This window comes from Aotus nancymaae, unplaced genomic scaffold (genome assembly GCF_030222135.1).
Source record: "Aotus nancymaae isolate 86718 unplaced genomic scaffold, 86718_ANA_hifiasm-v0.15.2.pri h1tg000006l, whole genome shotgun sequence".
NCBI lineage: Eukaryota > Metazoa > Chordata > Mammalia > Primates > Aotidae > Aotus > Aotus nancymaae.
Window position 1 is genome coordinate 16,926,520 of NW_026988417.1, and position 23,521 is coordinate 16,950,040.

A 23,521-nucleotide genomic window follows, 5' to 3' on the forward strand; every position below is an offset into this window, starting at 1 on the left:
ACACCCACTTTTTTTGTTTTGTTTTGTTTAATGATACAAGATTTCGCTCTGTCGCTCAGGGAAGAGTACAGTTGCAAAATCATAGCTCACTGCAGCCCTGACTTCTCACACTCGTGATCCTCCCACCTCAGCCTCCCAAGTAGCTGGGATTACAGGTATGCACCACCATGCCCAGGTACTTTTTACATTCTCTGTAGGCACAGGGTCTTGCTATGTTGCCTAGGCTGGTCTGAAACTCCTGGGCTCAAGTGATCCTCCTGCCTCAGCCTCACAAAGTTCTCATATTACAGGTATAAGCCACAGCACCCACCCTTCACCCGCTTTACATCTCATGGAAGGAAGGGCCTGGGACTGCTGCTTTGTCATGAAAATCCCCTGGGCACACAGCTGGAGGGTGGCATGTGGAGATGGCTGTCGCCTAAACTTTGAGTGTTTCCCTGCTTTGCTTTAGAAACCCTTTATGCTTTTATGATTCATAAATTCAAGTTATGTTTAAATCATTTGCATTGCCTCTAAATGTAGCAGAATACCATGTGATGCCCACTCCAGGGAATCAGCATGGAGATGGCACTTGGGAAACTACTGCCCACTGTGCCCAGGAGGACCTGTCCTGGGGCCTTCCAAAGTGATGGTCTGAGAGAGTAAACATTTGCTCCGCCTCCCACAGCTTTTCTCTCTAAGCCTTTATTTTCCCTGGATATGTTCTGTGTTAACTCTGCTAAGCCAGAGCTACATTTGCCAGGACTTTCTTCTCTGTGTACTCTGGTCCATGTGACTTTGCATAAAATGTGGCAGATGGAAGTGAAGCAGCAATCATTTCTTTGTGACGCTTGGATGCTTGAATGTAGCAACACACCTGGTGCTGTTGCAGCTCACACACATCATTGCTGATCAGCTTGCTCACTTTGTTGGCCAGGGCAGGTTTTGGGCTCTCAGCTCCTTCAGCTCTTGCTGGTTTCTCTTTGACTTCTCCCTATCCTGGGCCAGTGTGTACAGCTCCTGGGGCAGCAACCAGGCCTGAAGCTCCTCCCACACCTGCCGGATCCTCCTCAGGCTTCTCCCTATCCCCGGCCATGTGCATGTTTAGCTCTGTGATGAAGGATGCCTGATTCTCCTACGGGTCACCTGCATTAGCAAGGTGGAGCCTTTTTGGCTTCATATACCGACATGGTTCAAGCCCAGCCTTGCGGGCTGCAGTTCGTTCTTAATCTTCCTCACTTCACTTCTGTCCTTCTTTCCTTCCAGTGACCCGCCCTGCTGACTTTAGGCCCACCAGCAGGTAAAGAAGCAACGGTTGAACTTAAAGTGTTTAGCTGGCTCCTTCAACTACGCTAGGCCAGTTCCTAAATTTAATCTCACATCCTACATCATTCTTAGTAGCTTGTTTCTACGATAAGACCCTAACTGATGCACTCTTTCATCTCTAGATCCTACTTATTCTTCAAGGCACTATTCAACTGTTACTTCCTCATGAAGACTTCACAATCTTTTGTTGCAATTACACCTTCTCCTCTTAAAATTCTCATAACAATTTTTTTTTTTGCTACCACAATTTTCTTTTCATTGTTGATGTTTTGTTTTGTTTTTTGAGATGGAGTTTTGCTCTGTCACTCAGGCTGCAGTGCAGTGGTGTGATCTAGCCTCACTGCAACTTTCATATCCTGGGTTCAAGCGAGTCTCCTGCCTCAGCCTTCCAAATAGCTGGGACTACAGGTGTGTGCCAACACGCCCAGTTAATTTTTGCATTTTTTAAGTAGAGATGGGCTTTCTCCACGTTGGCCAGGCTGGTCTTGAGCTCCTGACCTCAAGTGATCCACCTGCCTCAGCCTCCCAAAGTGCTGGGATTATAGGCGAGAGCCACCGCACCGGCCTTGCTACCACAATTTTCTTACAAATACTTACTGAGCACTTACTATGTGCCAGGCCTTGCTCTAGGGACACCTGAATAAACAAAAAAAAACAGTTTTTCTGCCTTGTATTAGTTGTAGGAGCATTTTCTTTCTCCCTTCCTAAACATAAGTGAATATAAAAGTAATCCCAGATATCGTTTTTAAAATGTTATAAACCCTACAGCCAGGGACTGAGAATGCAGCATAGCTATTTTTCATAGCCTGAGTCCTCCCTCTTTATGTAACTAGAAACTAAAGTCCAGCTGTTTGATGTGAACTGGTCACAGGGCCCCATTAGGTTGGTTCATTGTCATGTATTTTCAAAAATGTTGCAACTAAACAGATTATAACCTACAACGTGAACGAGAGGCTAAAAGGTCCTCCTGTGCCTCCTAGTTTCAGGTATTTTGGGCATAAAAAATATCTCAGTGATCTCTAATTTCCACAAAGCACAGCAGTAAATATTATAGTCTAGAAGCAAAACAGCTTTGTGAGTTACCTGCCATAAATTCAGGTTCTGTATAAACCTGGAAAAATTGCATGGTGAACATGGAAGAAAAACAGATAATCAGATGGGCATATGTACTATTACAATATAAATACATAAATGATGTATGATTAATTAGGTTCAGGTCTCCAAAGGAAAATTCAAGGCTACAAAAAAATTTTGTTCAAAAGAAAGCACAAAATATGTTGGCAAAACAATTCTAATGAGACCAGTAGTCAGGACAAACATGAACTGGCTAAGTTCTACATGGAGAGCTCTTCTGATAAAAGGAATTGTTCACTAAAATGCTCTAATAATGAAGCTATAGTCCTCTAACAACAGAGCCTAAAAACATAGGCAAAATGTGTATAATTGTAGTGAGAAATAGGAAAATTTGTAATGGGAGATTTTGATATAAATCTCTCAGAAACTGATGCATTAAGCAGACAAAATGAACACACCTAAAAGCTGACTTTTTGAAAAGATGCATCAAACTCCTGGCAAGTCTGGTCAAGGAAAAAAGGATAAAAACCTTAAAGCAATACGAATGGACAAGGATCTCATGACAGTTATTAGGGATTAAAAAGAATTCCAAATGTACTCTGAGGCAACATAGGGCCTGTGAAAGGGAATCTGCAGGATGTAATTTCTAAGCCACTTTATTGACCATGGCTATATTTAAAGGAGTTCTGGGCAGGAGTCCAGAAAGAGGAGAGGACTGAAAACACTAAAAGGGCTAATACACCCAGATAACAACATTGTCTCCCAGCTACATTGCATTTGTCTATTTCCATACATTATCTCATGGATGCATATGACTCTGTGAAGTAGCCAGGAAAGGCACTGTCATCTTTGATTTACAGATGGGAAACTAAAATTGGAGAAGTAAGTCCAGTCATTTGTCTCAGGTCTCATGGCCACTGGAAGGTGTCGCAAAAACTAGAACCCTGTATTTTCTGAGTCCCGTCTGCATAATTCCATGTCTCTGCACTGACCCTCAGCTGTGCTGTGTTGACATGATTGTCACCTACCAGCATCAGGGCCTAACTGGATTTGAGTTCAAACCATGTTGTGCAAATTCCAAGTATCTGAAAAAATGGTGACTCAAAAATCGACCTGAGAGGAGTAATGTCAGCAACACGGCAGAAGGAAGTCCTGATCCTTTTTTTCCCCAATAAGCACATCAATTCAGCAATAATTCATGGACATATTCCATTTGTAAAAAATCAGAAGCTAATCAAAAGGCTCTGGCACCTCAGGAGAATGCAAAACCACACTCACCAAAGCTGGTAGAGAGATTCAGAACACACTCTTGCCAAAGATGCTGCCCCTGGTGAAGTACCATATGATCACAAAGAGACTACCTACCTCAGCTTCAACCAGAGGAGGAAAGGAGTTGATTGGCATGTCTGGCACCCCACAAGGGGGAGGTCCCTAGAGAACTAGCTTTTGTCTTGCTGGTGTTGGAACTCTATAGGTCCATCACAGTCTAGCCACTTGGAGGAGAATGGAGGTGGAAACTTGGGCTGGTAGATACAATAGCTCCCCCTTGGCTCAGTGTAGAGTGAGCAAACAAAAAACACAGTTGCCTGCTTCTTTCTGGGAGGAAAAGAGTTGGTAGAGACTCCCATTATCTGGCCACGCTCATTGATGGGGTAGTCTCCTGTACAAGATCAGCCTGGGAAGACTGGGAGAGGTGACTGCTTTGTCTAATGCATAGACACCAAAACAGAGAGTCAAGGAAAATAAAAATCAGGCAAAGATGTTCCAAACAAAAGAAGATTAATCTCCGTAAGTTGGATCTAATGAAACAGTTATATGATTTACCTGACAGAGAATAAAAATAATTCTCATAGAGTTGCTTACCAAGATAAAGAGAACAATGAATGAACAAAGTGAGAATTTCAACAAAAAGAGGAAACATTTTTAAAGTACCAAAATAAATCATGGACCTGAAAATAAAATAACACAATAACTGAAATGAAAATTCAGTAGAGGAATTTAATAGAAAACCATATCAAGCGGAAGAAAGGATTAGTGAACTCAAAGACAGGTCACTGGAGATAATTCAGTCAAAGGTGCAAAAAAAGAAGAAAGAGAAAGGACAAGAAGGCTTATTTAAATATAATGACTAAGAAGTTTCCAAATCTGGAAAAGGAAATAAATAAGCATACAGATCCATGAAGCCCAAAATACATCAGATAAGATGAACCTGAAGAACCACATTGAGATACATAATCAAATTGTCAAAGGTCAAAGACATAAAATTTTGAAAGAAGCAAGAGGAAAGCTATTTGTCACATATAAGAGAATCCCCTCATAAGACAATGAACATTTTCCAGCAGAAACCTTGCAGGCCAAAAGGAAATGGGATGATATATTCAAAGTGCCAAAAAAAAAAAAAATGTCAACCAAGAATACATACCTGGGAAAACCTTCCTTCAAAAATAAAAGAAAGTTTGACTTCCTGTTTACCAATTTGGATGCCCTTTATTTCTTTCTCTTATCTGATTGCTCTGGCTAGGACTTCCAAGTACTATGTTGAAGAGGAGTGGTGAAAGTGGGCATCCTTGTCTTGTTCCAGCTCTCAGAGGGAATACTTTCAACTTTTTCCCATTCTACTGAATTTTTTCCATTCAGTAGAATGTGGGTTTGTCATAGATGGCTTTTATTGCGTTGAGGTATGTCCTTGTATGCCAATTTTGCTGAGAGTTTTAATCATAAGGGGATGCTGGATTTTGTCAAATGCTTTTTCTGCATCTATTGAGATGATCATGTGACTTTTGTTTTTTATTCTGTTTATGTGATGTATCACATTTATTGACTTGCGTATGTTAAACCATCCCTGCATCCCTGGTATGAAACACACTCGATCATGGCAAAACATCTGACAAAGGGTTAATATCCAGAATCTATAAGGAACTCAGATCAGCAAGAAAAATCAAACAATCCCATCAAAAAGTGGGCTAATGACATGAATAGACAATTCTCAAAAGAAGATATACAAAGGGCCAACAAACATTAGAAAAAATGCTCAACATCACTAATGATCAGGGAAATGCAAATCAAAACCACAATGTGATACAACCTTACTCTGCAAGAATGGCCATAATAAAAAAAAATAATAATAATAATAATACATGTTGGCATGGCTGTGGTGAAAAGGGAACACTTTTACACTGTTGGTGAAAATGTAAAGCACTATAAAAAACAGGCAAAGTTCTTTAGGAATCACCATATTGTTTTCCATAGTGGTTGAACTACCAGTATCCCACTACTTTACCCAGAGGAAAAGAAGTTGTGATACGAAAAAGATACTTGCATATGCATGTTTATGGCAGCAAAATTTGCAATGCAAAAACATGGAACCAGCCCAAATCCCCATTAGTCAATGAGTAAATAAAGAAATTGTGGTATATATAAATATACCACGGAATACTACTCAGCCATAAAAAGGAACAAAACAATGGCATTTGCAGCACCCTGGATGGAGATGGAGATCATTATTCTAAGTGAAGTAACTCAGGAATGGAAAACCAAACATGGTATGTTCTCACTCGTAAGTGGAGGCTAAGCTATGAAGATGCAAAAGCATAAGAATAATACAACAGACTTTGGAGACTCGGGGCAAAGGGTGAGAGGGGGGTGAGGGATAAAAGACTGAACAATGGGTTCAGTGTGCCCTGCTCGGGTGATGGGTACACCAACATCTCAGAAATCAGCACTAAAGAGCGTATTCAAGCATATAAGGTAAAACATATGTTAATTAGCTATATTGAGCCATTCCACAATGTATAGATATTTTAAAACATGTTATACATGATAAATTATAGTTTTTATGTCATTTTAAAAAATTACATCTAAATTTTGTTATTTTGAAAGCGTTTTCACAGATCTTTTTCAGTTTTGTTTTTGAGCCTGTCTTGTACCTGGTTGCACTAAATATATAATAGTTCTCTTTTGTGAAAAACCTTAAAAGTCTAAATTTGAAGACATGTTCAATGATAATAATGATATAACAGAAAAAAGAACTTATTCATGTAACCAGACACCACTTGTTCCCCAAAAACCTATTGAAATAAATAAACAAAACAAAACAAAAAATCATCCACTTCTCTAAACTCTAAATAAAATAGAACATTCCTTCTGAGAATATCCCTGAGCCACTCCTGGTATATCCTGAGTTGTTCAATCCAATTCCTACTCTTGGGTTTCCCATCAGGCATTTTCCTAGGGTTCAGTCCAGTGCTCTCTCCAGTGCTAAAGTGGCCCGGGTATGAATAGTGTGCATGGAAAAATAAACAGATCTGCTTCTCCTCCAAACCATCTCCCGCAAATGCCCCCTCCCACTTCCTCCCAGGCAAATGGCTGGTTATTTTAAATCTGTGTTCACATTAGGTCCTCATCTTTCATCTTCCAGGTGTTTAACCTTTCTGGATTATTTCTATTTTAAAGAAACACCCAAGCCCAGGAAATCTCCTAGAAGAGAATATTCAAAGTCATTCTCAAGTTTATCCAACAATCTTTCAAAGGTAGCATTATGTACCTCTTAAAATAGAACACCTAATGTAATGGAGTTTTGCTGAAATGATTACAGGGAGCTGTAAAAGATACTATAAAGTCACCTTACATTTACAGAATCTTGAACAGTTTTGAAAAGTGCCTTCATATGCTTTCTCCTGTTCATTATCACAAGTCCCTGGGGGTCTGAAGGGCAGGGATTCTTGCTATTTTACTAACAGAAAGTAGCACAGCATTGCAGCTTACAGCGCAGGCCCCGGTGCCACCCTTTGGACCTTGGTTTCTCCATAAGAAGTCTCATAGGGTTGTTTGTGGACTGTGTGAAGTACTATGGGTTTGCCATTATGAGTAATGAAGAAACTGATCTCAGGGTTGGTTTCTGATCTGTCTGAGGCTCCTAAGCAGGTCTTAGGTAGAGCTGGGTGCCTTATGCTGTCTTCCTAGGCGCTAGAGAATCTCATCCGATGCCAGGAACCTCTCTGTGGAGTGAAGGGCAGCCTACCTTGTTCCATGTCAGATGGAACCAGACCCTCAATTCATACCAGACAGAGGGTGCTGGCCCCTAACTGGCCTGAGGGACACTCAGTATGTCACAGTTGTTTAAGCGCCTAGTGGTCATCTTCCTGCCAATGGCCAGGACAGCTGATGCCTTGAATTCCCGTGGTCCACCATGTATGGCACAGGGTGACTGCTACCCAGCAAACCACTCAGGGCCTCCAGGGAGCAGGGGACACTTTCAGGGCTGGAGAGCTTTGGAGTGTCCCTGACTCCTTCCCAAAGGGCCTCAATGAGCTTGCCTTGGGCTGCTTCCCCATGGTATGCCATTTCCTGGTGAAGTCATTTTCAGATTTCAGTGTCAAGCAGATGTCCGCAGATGTCATTCTTCTGGAATAGTTTCCTGGACTCTCCTGGACAGAAAACTTCCTCTCCCATATGGGCTTGCCATTAATATATCTTCTTGCCATCATTATAGCAGTCATCATAACAGGTTAATATTTAAGGAAGTATTTATTTCTCTCATTTATAACAGGTTAATATTTAAGGAAGTATTTATTTCTCTCATTTGAAATATGAGCCCTCCAAGGACCAAGATTGTGCTTCGTTCTCCTGGACATGTAGCCCCATGGCTAGTATGGTGACGGTAGGCAGACATATTTATAGAGACGAGATGACTTCAATAGCAGCTACCACAAATGACTTCCTTTTCCTTCTGGAGAGCGGACAGGGGCTTGAATAAAATTTCCACCCTTCTCCACCGCTCAGGAACCAAAGGAGTCTTCCAGAAAAAAAGTTTTCCTTCAGAGTTACCATGACTAAAATGGCTTTCTGGAAACCAATTAGTAAAACTTTGAATCTACAAGAATCAAGGAGACTGTGAGGGAGAGACCAGGATTAAAGACTTGGCGAGGTCCCAGCTAAGCTTAGTGGGGACAGAACCACACCCACATTTGGCATCCCTCTCCCTGCATGTTCTGGGAATGGAGGGAAAAGCCTGCTCTCAGTTAACATTATTATTTTTATCTCTTTCTTCTTTTTAGATTTCTTTTTATTGTTTATTTATTTATTTATTTTTGAGACAGAGTCTTGCTCTGTTGCCCAGGCTGAAGTGCAGTGGCACGATCTTGGCTCACGGCAACTCCCAGGTTCTAGCAATTCTCGTGCCTCAGTCTCCCACGTAGTTGGGACTACAGGCATGTGTCACCATGCCCAGCTAATTTTTGTATTTTTAGTAGAGACGAGGTTTTGTCATGTTGCCTAAGCTAGTCTTGAACTCCTGGCCTCAAGTAATCCACCCACCTCGGTCTCCCAAAGTGCTGGGATTATTAGTGTGAGCTACTGCACCTGGCCTGTTTTTATTTCTCTTGACTCACTGAAATGCTTTGGCAGAACAGCTACTGCCCTGACTTCAAACCCCTGAGTCTTGAACAAACTTAAATTTTAAAGCCCCAATCCAGCAAGAACACTGAGGAAGCTATCGTTTAATATCCTGTTCCGACCCCCGTTTCCACCAGCAGATCTGCCATCGGATTGTTCAAGCCCCTCCATGCCTCTCCAGCTTTCCTTCTACCTCTGTATCATCTTGTGTGGTTGCAGGTATGGCTGTACTGAAGTATGCTGCTCACACATCATCTAGACCTAGGCAGAGCTTCAGCTCGCCAGGCTGGCACAGAGCTGGCTGGCCAACACTATTTGAACTAGATTACATTTTTTTTTCTGATTGGCAAAGTCGGAAAGTTTTGTAACTTGCTGTGTTAGCCAGGCACACGTGCTGCTGGTGAGCACACAGAGCAAAGCAACCTCAGTTGGGTGCAAGTGGTGGTATTATCGAAGTTAAACAGCCACACACCACTGGACCCAGCAAATTCCACACGAACAAGAGTCAGCACCTAGGGAGCATCTGCACACACTAGGTGCTGTTTCCAACACCAGACAGACAGGAATTCATTTAGATCTCAAAAGACACTCTGGAGTAGAGGCTATCATCATCCTTGGTTTATAAATGAGAAAGGTGAAGCAAAGAGATATTAAATTATTTGTCCAAGATTATCCAGCCAGTAAGAACTCAGGTGTCTGGTTCAGGGGTGAGTTTGCTTAACAGCTATATTACATTATATTCCTGTATGGTGCTAACCATTGAAGTATTACCTATAATAGAGAAATACAAAAACAATCTAAATGTCCATCATAAAGGCATGGTTCAATATAATATATTTTTCTGTATAAGGGGAGAACTAGACGGTTTTTTTTTTTTTTAATGAAGCTGACAGGGAAGTATACTAATATATTACAATCTCTAAGCTATGAAATTTAAGTTAAGAAAAGCAGAATTGGCTAGGCACGGTGGTTCATATCTATAATCCCAGCACTTTGGAAGGTGGAGGTGGGTGGATGACTTGAACCCAGGAGTTTGAGACCAGCCTGGACAGCATGATGAAGCCCTGTCTCTACAAAAAATACAAAAATTAGCTGGGCGTGTTGGTGGGCACCTGTAGTCCCAGCCACTCAATGAGGCAGGGAGGATTGCTTGAGCTCAAGATGTAGAGGATTGCAGTGAACCAGGATTGCAGTGAGCTGAGGATTGCAATGAGACACAAAAGTTGGCCAGGCATGGTGGTGGGTGCCTGTAGTCCCAGCCACTCAGGAGGCTGAGGCAGACGGCATGAGCCCAGGACATTGAGGATTGCAGTGAGCCAGGACTACACTCCACCCTAGGTGACAGAACAAGACCCAGTCTCAGAAAAATAAAACAAAAGCAGAATTCATGAGAGTATGCTATCATTTATAGAAAAAAATCCATAATTATGCCTGTATATACAGTGTACCTCTGAAAGGATATATAAGAAGACAGAAAATAAAACACAAGTGGTTTTCCCTGGGATAGGGAACTCAGCAGGAAAAAGGAAGATACTTTCCAATGTATACCTTTATATACCATTTGAGTTCTGTACCATATATGTGTATTGCTTATTTGAAAAGAGGTCTTAATTTGAAAGAACCAACAATACCTGCAAAATGCCTAACAGAAAACAGCACCAGACGTTGAAGCTATTATTAAGTGTCCACATTGTTTTCCAGCTATTTGTTTATGCACACTTCTCCCTCCAGCATCCAGCTCAGAGGCTGGCACATCCCAGGTATTGCACACAGGACTGCAGAATGAATGAATAATGTGCATATTGAGTTGAATCAAATGAAACATATTTGTCACGGTTCCTGCTGCAACTCTATAGAGGAGGCATCTATAGAGAACTTCCTTCTAGAAACCGAGCTCATTCACTATTCATGACAGCAAAAACACAAAATCAACCCAAATGCTCATCAATAATAGACTGAATAAAGAAAATGTGGTACATATACACCACAGCGTACTACGCAGCCATAAAAAGGAAGGAGATCATGTCATTTGCAGGGACATTGATGAAGCTGGAAGCCATTATCCTCAACAAACTAACGCAGAAACAGAAAACCGAACACTGTATGTTCTCACTTATAAGTGGGAGCTGAACAATGAGAACACGTGGATACAGGGCGGGGAACAACATTTACTGGGGCCTGTTGGGAGAGGGCGGTGGGTTGGGGAGAGCATTAGGGATAAGAGCTAATACAAGCTGGGCTTAATATCTAGGTGACGGGTTGACAGGTGCAGCAAACCCCCATGGCACATGTTTACCGATGTAACAAACCTGCATATCCTGCACACGTACCCTGGAACTTAAAAGAAAAGAAAGCGAGCTAATTGAAAGACATTCTAGATTAAGAAGGCTGAGGAGTTTCCTGGTGGACCAACCCATGGTTCCCAACAGGCACTTGTATTCTGGACTTCTCCAGGACTTACTTTTTTAGCTACAGAGGTAGTTCTCAACTGGGGATAATTTTGCCCCAGGAGACATTTTTGGTTGGAGGCGTACTACTGGCATGTAGCAGGTAAAGCCCAGGGATGCTGCTATACATCTTGCCGCACACAGCACAGCTCGCTGCAACCCGCCAAAACAAAGAATTATGTAACCCCAAAGTCAAGTGCTGAAGCTGAGCTGTGGTGAGAGCACTGGCTCACCGACATCGTGACCATGACTGGTAGACTTGGGTCATCAGCCCTGGGACATACCCAGAGCTTCTACGTGTTTATGTTCCCTCCTAAAATACAGCCTGCTGTACAATCCTCCTGAACTGCATTTTTTATTCAGCCTCCAGCTTATCAAACTTATTTCAGATTTAATCTCATCAAAAAGGATACCAGCCAACTGCGGTCCATCTCCCTGCCATGGTCACTTTGAGGAGCTGAAAAATACGAGTATCTCAGGACAACCTTTCTGGGAAACCCACAGGGTGCTGGTGAAAGAAAGGTTCAGCTGTCCCTGGGGCCAAAAGTTCTCTGGAATGCTAGCTCATGAGATAGGTTCTTGAGAAACTAAGGGAGAATAAAAATATCTGCACATTCCTCAGAAAGAAATCTTCCAAAAGGAGGGGGACAGCCTCAGATCAGGAAGGGGCAAGCTCTGTGGGTGAGGGTGCCTCTGCTCCTTTGGGCTTCTCCTCCCAGCTTACACAGGGGCAACAGGGCTGCTGAAGGATTCTCCCCTAATCTGGGTGTCAGAGGAGGAAAGAGGGAACCCAGGGAGTCCAGGCTGCTCCCCTTAACCCAGTGACAGTTGGGGCCTGTTTTATCTGGAAGCCATCCTGCGCATGTGCTGCTCTCATGGTGAGAGGAGGGGATCAGGGCTAGTGGTTCCATCCTATCTTGGCTATTTACCTGCCTGTGACTGTGGGGAAGTCATCTGCCCTCATCTTCTGTTTTCTCTTCTGTAAAATGTGTGCCTTACAGGGTTGTTGCAAAATTCCAATGAAGCTGAGCATGCTGGCTCATGCCTGGAATTCCAGCACTTTGGGAGGCCGAGGTGGGAGGATCACCTGAAGTCAGGAGTTCAAGACTAGCCTGGCCAACATCATGAAACACCATCTCTACTAAAAATACAAAAATTATCCTGGCATGGTGGTGTGCACATGAGGTCCCAGCTAGTTGGGAAGCTGAGGTAAGAGGATCACTTGAGCCCAGGAGGTTGAGGCTGCAGTGAGCCGTGATTGCACCACTGTACTGCAGCCTGGGCAACAGAGCAAGAAAGACCCTGTCTCAAAAACACAAAAACTCCAAAGAAGTCAAAGATGAGAACAGTGCTCTATGACTGACCAGTTCACATTCAAAGGCTAATTATTATTGAAATCCACAGTCACTAGATTTTGGCTCATTTTTACCCTGGCGAATATGTGGTTGAATATAGGTTATTCCACTGGAGTATGCCATGGGGGCTGTTGGCAGGACCAGGGCCTGAGCCCTGGAAGGTGGATGTCATGGGAGAGAAACTGCAGTTCCTGAGGACACTCGTGTACACAGAAATGGGTAAACAAGAGACTGGTGAGATGGATGTGATAAGATTCATACTCACCCATGTAGTGTTTTCCCACCTGGAGTTTGAAATGACCTGAAAATTGCAGGCAGCAATCAAATAAGTGAAATTGAAGGCCGTGGGTTTTTTCAGGCTCTCTTGCTGCCGAAACAGGAATTAAGAGGGTTATTCAAGCCAGGGCACTCAAGTGCCCACTTCACGGGGATTATTTATATTCCTGACATGGTGCCACAAATGTTCACTGAGTGCCTATCTTGTGGGTTAGGCTGTGTCCCTAAGAGGATATGCTGAAGTCTTAAGTCCCAGTACCGATGAATGTGAACTTATTTGGAAATCGGATCTTTGGAGATGCAATTAGTTACGATGAGGTCATACTACAGCAGCAGAGTGGGCCCTAAATCCAATGACTGGCGTCTTTATAAGAAGGCTATGTGAAGACACAAAGACTCAGACACACAGGGAAGGAGGCCACGTGACAACAGAGGCAGAGATTGGAGTGACGCATCTACAAGGAAGACTTGGTCAAGGAACGCAAGGATTGCCCAGCAGCTACCAGAGGTGAGGGGAGAGGCACAGACCAGATTCTCCCCCGCAGCCTCCAAAATAAACCAATCCTCCCAACACCTTGATTTCAGACTTCTGGCCTCCAGAACTGTGATAAGTAAATTTCCATGGCTGAAGCCACCAAGTATGCGGTAATTCATTATGGCAGTCCTAGAGAACAATACAACCCACCGTGAGCCAGACAGGGAGACAAACAGGAACCAGTTTCTACCCTCAAGCAGTATCCCTGAAAGGGCAGCTTCACGGACAAGGGCTGTTGTGAGAGCAAATGAGATCACGGCTGTGGAGGGGGACAGCTGGGGAAAGAGGGGCTTTTATGACTACTGTTGAGGTTTGTGCTGGGCAGACTCAAAGGCCCTGCTCTAGTTCAGTGCGTCCTTTATCCGCCAGGCAGGCTGCTCTCAGAGAGAGAGTGGAGACTTATCTGACAGGCTTATTCTTTTCCAAACCACACAATAATTAGTCAGAACTCTGTTTCCTTCGTGGTTTCTGTGAATGGATTTTGTGGTGATTTTTTTTTTCCCAGGCATTTTGGCAGTGCCGGGGGGAGATGTAAGAAAGCCCGTTAACATCAGCATGTGTCACTGGGGACACTGAGAGGCTGAGACGGAGTAGAGAAAGATCTTTAATTAAAGCTGACAAAGCTGGATGTTACCTGGGTCTCCAGAATGCTGCAGCGCTGGCAGCCTAATTCCTGGGGCCTCTCCTCAGCTTTTGTGGGGCGTGCCTTATTTTGTTGGATAAATTCTTCCAGCCTTAAAACCTAGAACAGGAGATAAGAAACACCACACAATGAAACCAAGTTCTACCTCCTTGATACAGTCATTCATCTGGGAATCAATTCTCCTGGGTCAATCTGTTCTGAGGAATGTGCCCTATTAGACAAATTCTACATACACTTCTAGAAATTCCGTTTCTTTCTTTCTTTCTTTCTTTTTTTTTGAGCTGGAGTCTTGCTCTGTCACCAGGTTGGAGTGCAGTGGCATGATCTTGGCTCACTGCAACCTCTGCCTTCCGGGATCAAGCGATTCTCCTCCATCAGCCTCCCGAGTAGCTGGGACTACAGATGCACACCACCATGCTGGCTAATCTTTTGTATTTTTACTAGAGACTGGGTTTCACCATATTGGCCAAGCTGGTCTCAAACTCCTGACCTTAAGTGATCCACCCACCTTGGCCTCCCAAAGTGCTGGGATTACAGGTGTGAACCACTGCACCAGGCCTAGAAATGCCATTCTTAATGAGCTAGTTGCTTAGTCTTTCCAGAAGAAAATGTGCCCAGCAGGTTTCCAGTATTCCACATTTTCCTTTAAATTATTTACATGTTCTCACTCATAGATGGGTATTGAACAATGGGAACACATGGACACAGGGAGGGGAGCACTATACACCGGGGTCTGTTGGGGGGGAGTGGGGGGGACAGTGGGGGGTGGGGAGTTGGGGGTAGATAGCATGGGGAGAAATGCCAGATATGGGTGAAGGGGAAGAAGGCAGCAAATCACACTGCCACGTGTGCACCTATGCTACAACCTTGCATGTTTTTCACATGTACCCCAAAACCTAAAATGCAATAAAAAAAAAAGATAGAAAGAATTTTCAAATAAAAAAATTATTTACATACATTTTTCTATACTAGATCTGTAGGGTGGCTTTCATACCATTCCCAGAAGGCCGCTCAATGTCTTTTGAAAATAACAACAAAAAAGTTAATTGGTAAAGAAAAGATAAAACATTTAAGAATCATATAGATAAAATGAGAGAAGAGTGGGTGGGTGGTACTCTAAAAGCGTAAGGCCTTAATTATGATGATGATGATTAACCAACTAATTATAATATAGGAATTAAACAGACTGCTTTCCCCTAGACTTTGAGGAGAATGAGGCCAAAACCCATCAAGGACACTTAGACTTTGCTCAAATTTTTCTAGAAAACTTAATACTAGTTAGGCACCATGCTAGGTACAAGGAGGGATGGGGAAGGGATGGAGTGAGAGCAAGACAGTAAAATCATAGAACACGGTCTCTGCCTTTAAAGAGCCGTCATTTTATGAGGGAGATAGACCCATGTTTATAACCACAATGACATCTGGTAGAGATTCGTACAAAATAAGAGTACTTCCTTAATGGTGCATTTGCTTTATGCCACCCAGGAATCTAAGCCTTTTCTCTTTTTAAATTATTTTCTTTTTTAAAAAATTGGGACAACATCTTGCTATGTTGCCCAGGCTGGTCTCGAACTCCTAGACTGAAGAGATTCTCTTGCCTCAGCCTCACCAAGTACTGTGATTACAGGGGTAAACCACTACGCCCAGCCAGGAACCTAAGCCTTTTACAGTATTAACTCTTTTAATCCTCAGAACAGCCATTATGAGGTGGGTACTACTACACAGAATTTACAGCAATAGGAGCAGGCACAGTGGCTCACGCCTGTAATCTCAGCACTTCGGGAAGCCAAGGTGGGCTGATGACCTGAGGTCAGGAGTTTGAGACCAGTCTGGCTAACATGGCGATACCTCATCTCTACTAAAAATACACAATTAGCCACGCATGGTGGCGCATACCTGTAATCCCAGCTACTTGGGAGGCTGAGGCAGAAGAATTGCTAGAACCTGGGTGGCAGAGGTTGTAGTGAACAAAGATTGTGCCAATGCACTCTAGCCTGGGTGACAGAGGGAAACTCCATCTCAAAAAAAGAAAAAAAAGAATTTACAGCAATAAACTCTGCCCAGGGGCATTCAAGCAGCTTAAGGGCACTGAAGGATGAATAGGAGTCGGCGAATGGTGAAGGTGGGATAGTGCATTCCAGACAGCAGGAACAGCAAGTGCAATGGTAGAGGACAGGTGGGACGGATGTGAAAACTGAAGAAAGATTCCATGTTGGAGGGACTGGAGTGAAGGACTGGATGGAGGCAGCAGAGCCTTGGAGGACAGTGGCAGCAAGTTAGGTTGGGTCCAAGTTGTGAAGAACATGAGGATTAAAGATTTTAGAGAGGGAAGACCGGGGCTTTGAACAGATTTGGATTTTAGATCATGAGTTCTGGAAGTAGCTGGCCTGGGGAGAATGTGGAGGCAGAAAGATCCATGACAATGCTCTTGCAAGACTCCAGCAACATTGCAGGGGAACAGCAAGGCTGTCAGAACGTCCTCCAGGCTTTCCATAAGGAACATTAGAGGAAGAGATATTTCAAGATTATGAAACTATGCTTAAACTGCATCCTGCTAAGGTTTCCAAAATATTCAGAGGGGCCTGTACAATTGTTTAAGTAACATCCACAAGTGGGGAAAGATTCTAGGCAAGCCATTCCAAGGATCTTGTTCAAGCCATAGGTATGGAGGGAAGCGGGGAACAGAAAGGCTTAGGGCGTAGGACCCACAGGACTTGACAAGGACTGAGTGTGATGATGGGACAAGATGGTGACTAGGGGTGAGGATGGGAGAGCTGGGAGTGATTGTGATCAAGGATGACACTTCCATTTCTAGCTTTGGTAAGAGGGGGACAGACTAGCATCATTTAAGGGGTAGGAGGAGTCAAGGATGGAGAGTAAGACCTAGGGCTTTTGTCAGTGGTCAGCCTTTTGGTCATGACTTGCAATCTGTAAACATTTAGGTCCTGAGTCATCAAAGAGGCAACATACCATACTAGAGGCAGTATTAGCTTAGCAGTTAAGGGCGAGGTCATCAGAGCCACATTACCCAGGTTTGAATCCCAGATCTGCTACTTGTTAGCTATGCAACTTTGGGAAAGTAATTTACCATCTCTCTGCCTCAGTTGTCTCATTTGTAAATAGAGATGATAATAGCAACTACATGGTAAAGTTGTTGTGAGTATTAAAATAGTAAATGTAAATTTCTTAGATAGTGTCTTGACTAGAGCAGAGTGATCCACAAAGCTGGCCATTGTTTTTTTTGTTTTTTTTTTTAATTTTTAAAAAAAGCTCTAAGGCACATTCACAGAAATAGGTCAGGGCTCAGGATTTCCTGACCTGTGTTATTCAAAAGAATAACTGGGCTGGTCTCATACATGTACACGAGGCCACCTTAAGCTCTGCAGCGAACAGTTGTCCAGGTACAGCATGAAGACTGGCAGTGTATCTTCAACACGGCGAAACAAAGAAATGGAGGGAGGGAGAAGTGAAGGAGGAGGGAGTGAGGGAAAGGAGGAAGGAAGGGAAGATGGCAGGGAAGAAAGGAGGAAGGAGAGAGAAACAGGCTTCTTTGCTGTGCAGCCCCACCTTTGTCTGGGCTAGAACAGAAGGCTCTATCCTAGAACTTTTCACCAAGACCCACCTTTAGACCCTGATATATCAAGTCTAAGGAACAATATGCTCATGTTTTATTTATTTATTTTTTTTGAGACAGGGTTTTGCTCTTGTTGCCCAGGTTGGAGTGCAATGGTGTGATCTTGGCTCACCGCAACCTCTGTCTCCCGGTTTCAAGTGATTCTCCTGCCTCAGCCTCCCAAGTAGCTGGGATTACAGGCATGTGCCACCACTCCCGGCTAATTTTGTATTTTTAGTAGAGACGAGAGTTTCTGCACGTTGGTCAGGCTGGTCTCGAACTCCCAACCTTAGGTGATACGCCTGACTTGGCCTCCCAAAGTGCTGGGATTATAGGCATAAGCCATCGAGCCCGGCCTCATCATTTTTTTTTTAAATAATAATTTTAGAAATAGAGGGAGTTAGAGAAAACATAACACCCATGTACTTGTCACTCAGTTAAAGAAATAACACGTCACAAATACAGCTGCAGCCCCTTACACTCTCTCCCTTCTAGAGATAACCACTGGTCCAATTTGATTCTGTCATCCTCATGCTTTGTTTAGACTGACCTCTTGGATATTCCTAAACAATTGATACTGTTTTACACATGGCCTCTGTGTTCTTAAAAATTCCCCAGAGGTTGTTATGTACTGCCAGGGCTGAGGAACCAGTTTCATGGGTTCCTGAGGCAGGTGGGAGACACAGGTCTCATCTGGAAGGTTTGAGGGAGGACAGGGGAAGGAAGGAAACTTGTTGACATTTTTTGGTTTAAGCAGGCTCAGAAATGCTCTTGGGATTCTGTTTCCAGCCTTTTTCACTAGTTCTTTCATGCTTTTAGAGGCCCACAAAAATGTTTTCATTTCTTTTAAAATCAGGAAAAAGTACAGTCTGGATGATACTCATGTTTTTACCAGTGCAGTCATAAAATATAAATTTTTAATTTTTTTGGGGGGGCAGAGTTTTGTGCTTGTTGCTCAGGCTGGAGTGCAATGGCATGATCTCAGCTCACTGCAACCTCTGTCTCCCAGGTTTAAGCAATTCTCCTGCCTCAGCCTCCCAAGTAGCTGGGATTACAGGCATGCACCACCACGCCCAGCAAATTTTGTATTTTTAGTAGAGATGGGGTTTCATCATGTTGGTCAGGCTGTTCTTGAACTCATGACCTCAGGTGATCTGCCTACCTCGGCCTCCTAAAGTGCTGGGATTATAGGCGTGAGCTACTGTGCCCGGCCTTAATATTTTTTAATAAAGGAAGGCCCTAGAATGGCAAAAGTACTAAGAGCCCACAAAGAGGTGAATGTAGCCCTGGGGAAGGAAAGACAGAGGAACTGCATGTTCCCCACTTGTGCCTTCATGAAGCCACAGAACCAACTCCAGTGGCCTCCTGTGTCCTCTTATTTGAGATGTTAAAGGCCTATTTGTTTAAGCCTCTGTAATCTGGCTGTCTGTTACTTGCAGCTAAATGCATGCCCCCGAGACAGGCTTCCTGTCTGGCTGAGTGTCCTTTTCTGTCTTCCAAGATTCCTGGCTTTTCAGTTAGGCAGAAGCTCCCAGGAACCAGAAACAGCATCCCAAGGCTTGCATTTGTTCGGGTCTCACCTCGAGCAGAGAATTCTGGAGCTTCACGTTAAGGGCGGCTTTCTCCTCTTCCAGCTGCTTTATCTCCTTTTCTGATTTCTTCCTCACTTCCTCCAACTGTGCTTCTACTTCCTAAATGACGATTGGAAGAGTTAACCACACAAGGCACAAAAACAGGACACTTAACGTTTTCACACCCTGCCTCGTTCCCAGAGGAGATCAAAGAAGCTTACGAGAGTCATACAATGCTGCAAATAAACATAAATTAGAAATACATGAGAAGGTCAAAAGAAAACATGTGTTCATTTCACACCACACAGCCTGATATATATAGGGGTGGGGTGGGGCATACCATTATCTTGAAGTTTTCTAGTGTGAAATAAAAAAATGCTCATTACTGACAAAATTCTCAGTGTTGCATAAGTCAAAAAGCCAACTACATTTTCAGATGCAGGGAAACAGGAAAAGCAGCACGAAATTTCTTCTTCTTAACAGCATCCATACATGAGTCAAAATTTTGGGTTGGCCGGGTACAGTGACTCACACCTGTAATTTCAGCACTTTGGGAGGCGGAGGCGGGTGGACAGCTTGAGCTCAGGAGTTTGAGACCAGCTAGGGCAACATAGTAAGACAATGTCTCTATTTTAAAAATAAATAAGTGATGGGGTTCCCAGGGCTGATTGCTCCATGGTCCCTCACCATAGCCCATGAGCCTCAGTGCAAAGCAGATCCAGGTAAAGGAACATTCTGGAGACCACATGACTGGTGCAGTCACATTCCAGCTGTGTCATCTGGAGCACATTTCCTAATCTCTCATGACTCACTGTGGTACTCTCATGCTCTGTGCCACTCAAGGTACACAGTAAAGGATCGGTAGATGATCAGCACTACTATTATTCTCATAGAGACCTAGGCTTTCCATTTTAGCTTAATTTCTATGGAAACTGTGCAAGTTTATAGAGGAGTGAATGAGATAGTCTGCTCCTCTTAGCTGAACTTTAGGAAGATATTGTGTCACTCATCCATTCAACAAATATTTCTTAAGATCTACTATGTGCTAGGCACTGTTCTCAGAGCTGGGGAGATAAAAGGGAGAATTTTTATTTCAGGAACTTACACCAGGAGCTGACATTTGAGTGAAAGAGATGGGCAGCAATTAAAGTCCAAGAGTGAACAAGACAGCAAACACTAGGTTGGATGGAGAAATAATAAAGCGGGGAGGGGACTTCCCAGTGTTGGGGAGGGGTTGAAATGTTAGATAACTAAGTGTCCAGAAAGCGACTTTGGAGTAAAACCCTGTAATAAGTGAGGGGGTTCACCAAGGAGATGTCTGGGTGTGAGGTTTCCCAGACCTGCAAAGGCACTGGCATGTTCTAAGGACAGAGAGGAGCCACTATGGCTGGACTAGATGAGGTTTGGGGAGCACCATCTGAGGCCTCAAACATCAAGGTAAGACTTACTGGTGAGGTGAAGACCACTTAATGGTCAGTCAGAGGAATGACGTGGTTCCAATTATATTTTGATAAGCTTGCTACTGTTTTTTGTTTTTGTTTTTGTTTTTTGTTTTTTTTTGAGACAGGGTCTAGACTGGAGTACAATAGCACAGTCATGCCTCACTGCAGCCTTGACCACCCAGGCTCAAGCAATCCTCCTACCTCAGGATCCCAAATAGCTGGGGCTACAGGTGCATGCCACCGTGCCCAGCTAATTTTTAAATTTTTTTTGTAGAGACGGAGTCTTACTATGTTGCCCAGACTGGTCTCAAACTCCTAAACTCCAGCGATTCTCCCACTTCCACCTCTCAAAGTGCTGGGATTACATGCATGAGCCACCATGCCCAGGTTCACTACTGGTTTCTCTCTTGACTACAGACTGACATGGGTGGAGGGGTGGGGTGAGAGCAGTGGCAGGCAGGCCTGGGAGGAGGCTGTGGCGATAACTGAAGTAAGAGGATAGTGGTTGGGCCTGTGGTGGCAGTGCAGCCAAGAGGAGGGGTAGAAACTGAGATACATGTGGAATGTTGACTAACAGAACTCACTGAAAGGAGGGGTCAGATAACTAAACATGTCAAATTATCCTGCTTACCTTTCTTTTGGATGCTCCAGGGGCCCTCTGTAGCACCCAAAAGTTAGGGGTTGGAAAAGACAACCTTGAAACTGAAGTTTCATTTGGGGAAGCCTGTGAAATATGTTAAAGGTTTAAAACACTTGATATGAAACAGAATTCCAGATTACCATAAGTCATTTATTTTAGCCAAAACGATGACTCGAAAACTGGACTTTCTGACTTAAGCAAGGAGACAATGGTGCCACCATGAACTGAGGTGAGGAAGACAGAAGGAGTGGATTCAGGGACTGTCTGAGGAGCTTGTCTGCACATGTTGAGTTTGATAAGATAGAGGGTCTGGAATTCAGGGGAGGGTTCTGGGTTGGAGTATGCATTTGGGAGCCATCAGCATACAGAGTTTATTGAGGCATGCATTTGAATGAGAAAAGCTAGAGAGAGAACATGAAGGAAAATATAAGGCATTAGAGAACTAAGCCCTTGGACACTTCAAAATTTCCTGTGAATCAGAGGTTACAATATCCAGCAGGTATTTGTAGAGCAGCTCTCCTAGGCTGTCAGTTGACAATAGACCTGTAGGTCTAATGGACCTAATAATGGTAGCTGACATTTGATGAGTATATGCCATTTGCTGGCACTTTGCACAGTCCATCTCTCTGGTCTTTGTGAAAGCCCTATGACTTAGGTACTACCACTAAGGCTTATTGTAAAGATAAAGAAATGAAACTTAAAGAGGTTAAATGCCTTGCCCAGGCTCAAGATTTGAACTCAGAAAAGCCTGACTGCTTGACTGTGCTTCTTCCCTCCCTTCTTAAGGAAAATGTAGCACCTAGTACAGAAAAATGCTTGACTGTGTGAGCAGAGGTTATCATGTCTCAAACAACAGCATCACTAGACTGAGCAGAGAAAATTTGTAGGAAAACCCATATTTAAGCTGGACTGGAAGCATCAGTAAGAACTGGACAGGATCAGATAGGTAAATTTGGGAGCAAGGAAAAAGTGCTCTTCATCAAGGGAAAGAACATGGAATAAATGATGAACTAAAAGGTTGGAACCATTGAGTGTATAATCCCAACAGTTTGAGAGTGTTATGCCTGTAATCCCAATACTTTGGGAGACTGAGGCAGGAGAATTGTTTGAGGGCAAGAGTTTGAGACTAGCCTTGACAACACAGCAAGACACTATCTCTACAAAAATTTTTTTTAAGATTAGTTAGGCTTGGTGGCATGTGCCTGTAGTCTTAGCTACTCAGGGGGCTGAGGCAGGAGGATCACTTGAGCCCAAGAGTTCGAGGCTGCAGTGAGCCATGGTTGCACCACTGTATTCCAACCTGAGTGTCAAAGCAAAACCCTGTTTCTAAACAAACGAATGAATGAATGAATGAATGAATAAAAATAAAAGGCTGGAGGGCAGAGTTGGATAGGGGAGGGGTTGTGGGATGAGGCAGGAGGGACCAATCAGGAGTCTGCCTCTGTAGGGTCTTAAAAACGATGTAAAGAATTTGAACTATTTAATACATTATAAAGATGACAGGGAGTCACTGGAGAGTTTGAAACCAAGGTTGAATTTTTAGAAAGTCCTGCTGCAATGAAGATTAGAATACATGAAGTGGGGAGACTGGAGGCAGGGAAACCATCACACGGTTCATCATGAAATGGTGGTTGACTGGATCAGCATGGTACTACTGAGGATAGAGGGAAGTGGAGGAATTCCACAGTCACTGAAGAAGCAGAATTAATAGATGTGATGGCTGATTGAATGTGAGGGGTGAGAAAGGCATCATGTTTGACTCCTGGTTTTCTGAGTTGAACATCTAAAAAGATACTGCTGCTGATCACCTGCATGATACTTTTATACTTCCTGTGGGGCCAGGCCCAGCTTAGGCCAGTTACTCTGGAGAGCCCCTTAGCATTTTTCCTGGGGTCAGGTCATTTAAGAGAAGAAAAAACCCTGGACATTTAGCATGCGTATAATCTCTGTTCAGTAAATCTATGATCCCCTTTTGTAGGGTTTATTGTTTTTGAGAGCTCATTTTCTAAACAAAATATGTAAACTCTCCTTTGGTTTCAAACAAGTTCAGATAACTTAAGCAACCATCAGCAGCAAGGCCATCCCTTCAACAAAAATTCATTTTCTTTACTTCATTAATTAGCTTCTCATCCATAGAAGCTTTTGTTGAACAGAAGTTTTGTTTAACATGCTTTAATAGAGAAGACACTCACTAACACTGCCAAGATGTGTTCACTGTAATAGCGCA

At 43.4% G+C, this 23,521-nt stretch overlaps 1 protein-coding gene across 1 annotated transcript in view; it reads right to left on the reverse strand.

Annotated features, from left to right (window-relative positions):
* FAM184B (family with sequence similarity 184 member B) overlaps nucleotides 1–23,521 on the reverse strand; it is a 137,059-nt gene that overhangs the window by 37,798 nt on the left and 75,740 nt on the right. Inside the window, exons 6-7 of the mRNA XM_064365907.1 lie at nucleotides 19,222–19,332; nucleotides 14,020–14,127 (exon numbers count right to left, since the gene is read on the reverse strand). Coding sequence (XP_064221977.1) covers nucleotides 14,020–14,127; nucleotides 19,222–19,332 — 219 coding nt within the window. The remainder of the gene's footprint in view (nucleotides 1–14,019; nucleotides 14,128–19,221; nucleotides 19,333–23,521) is intronic.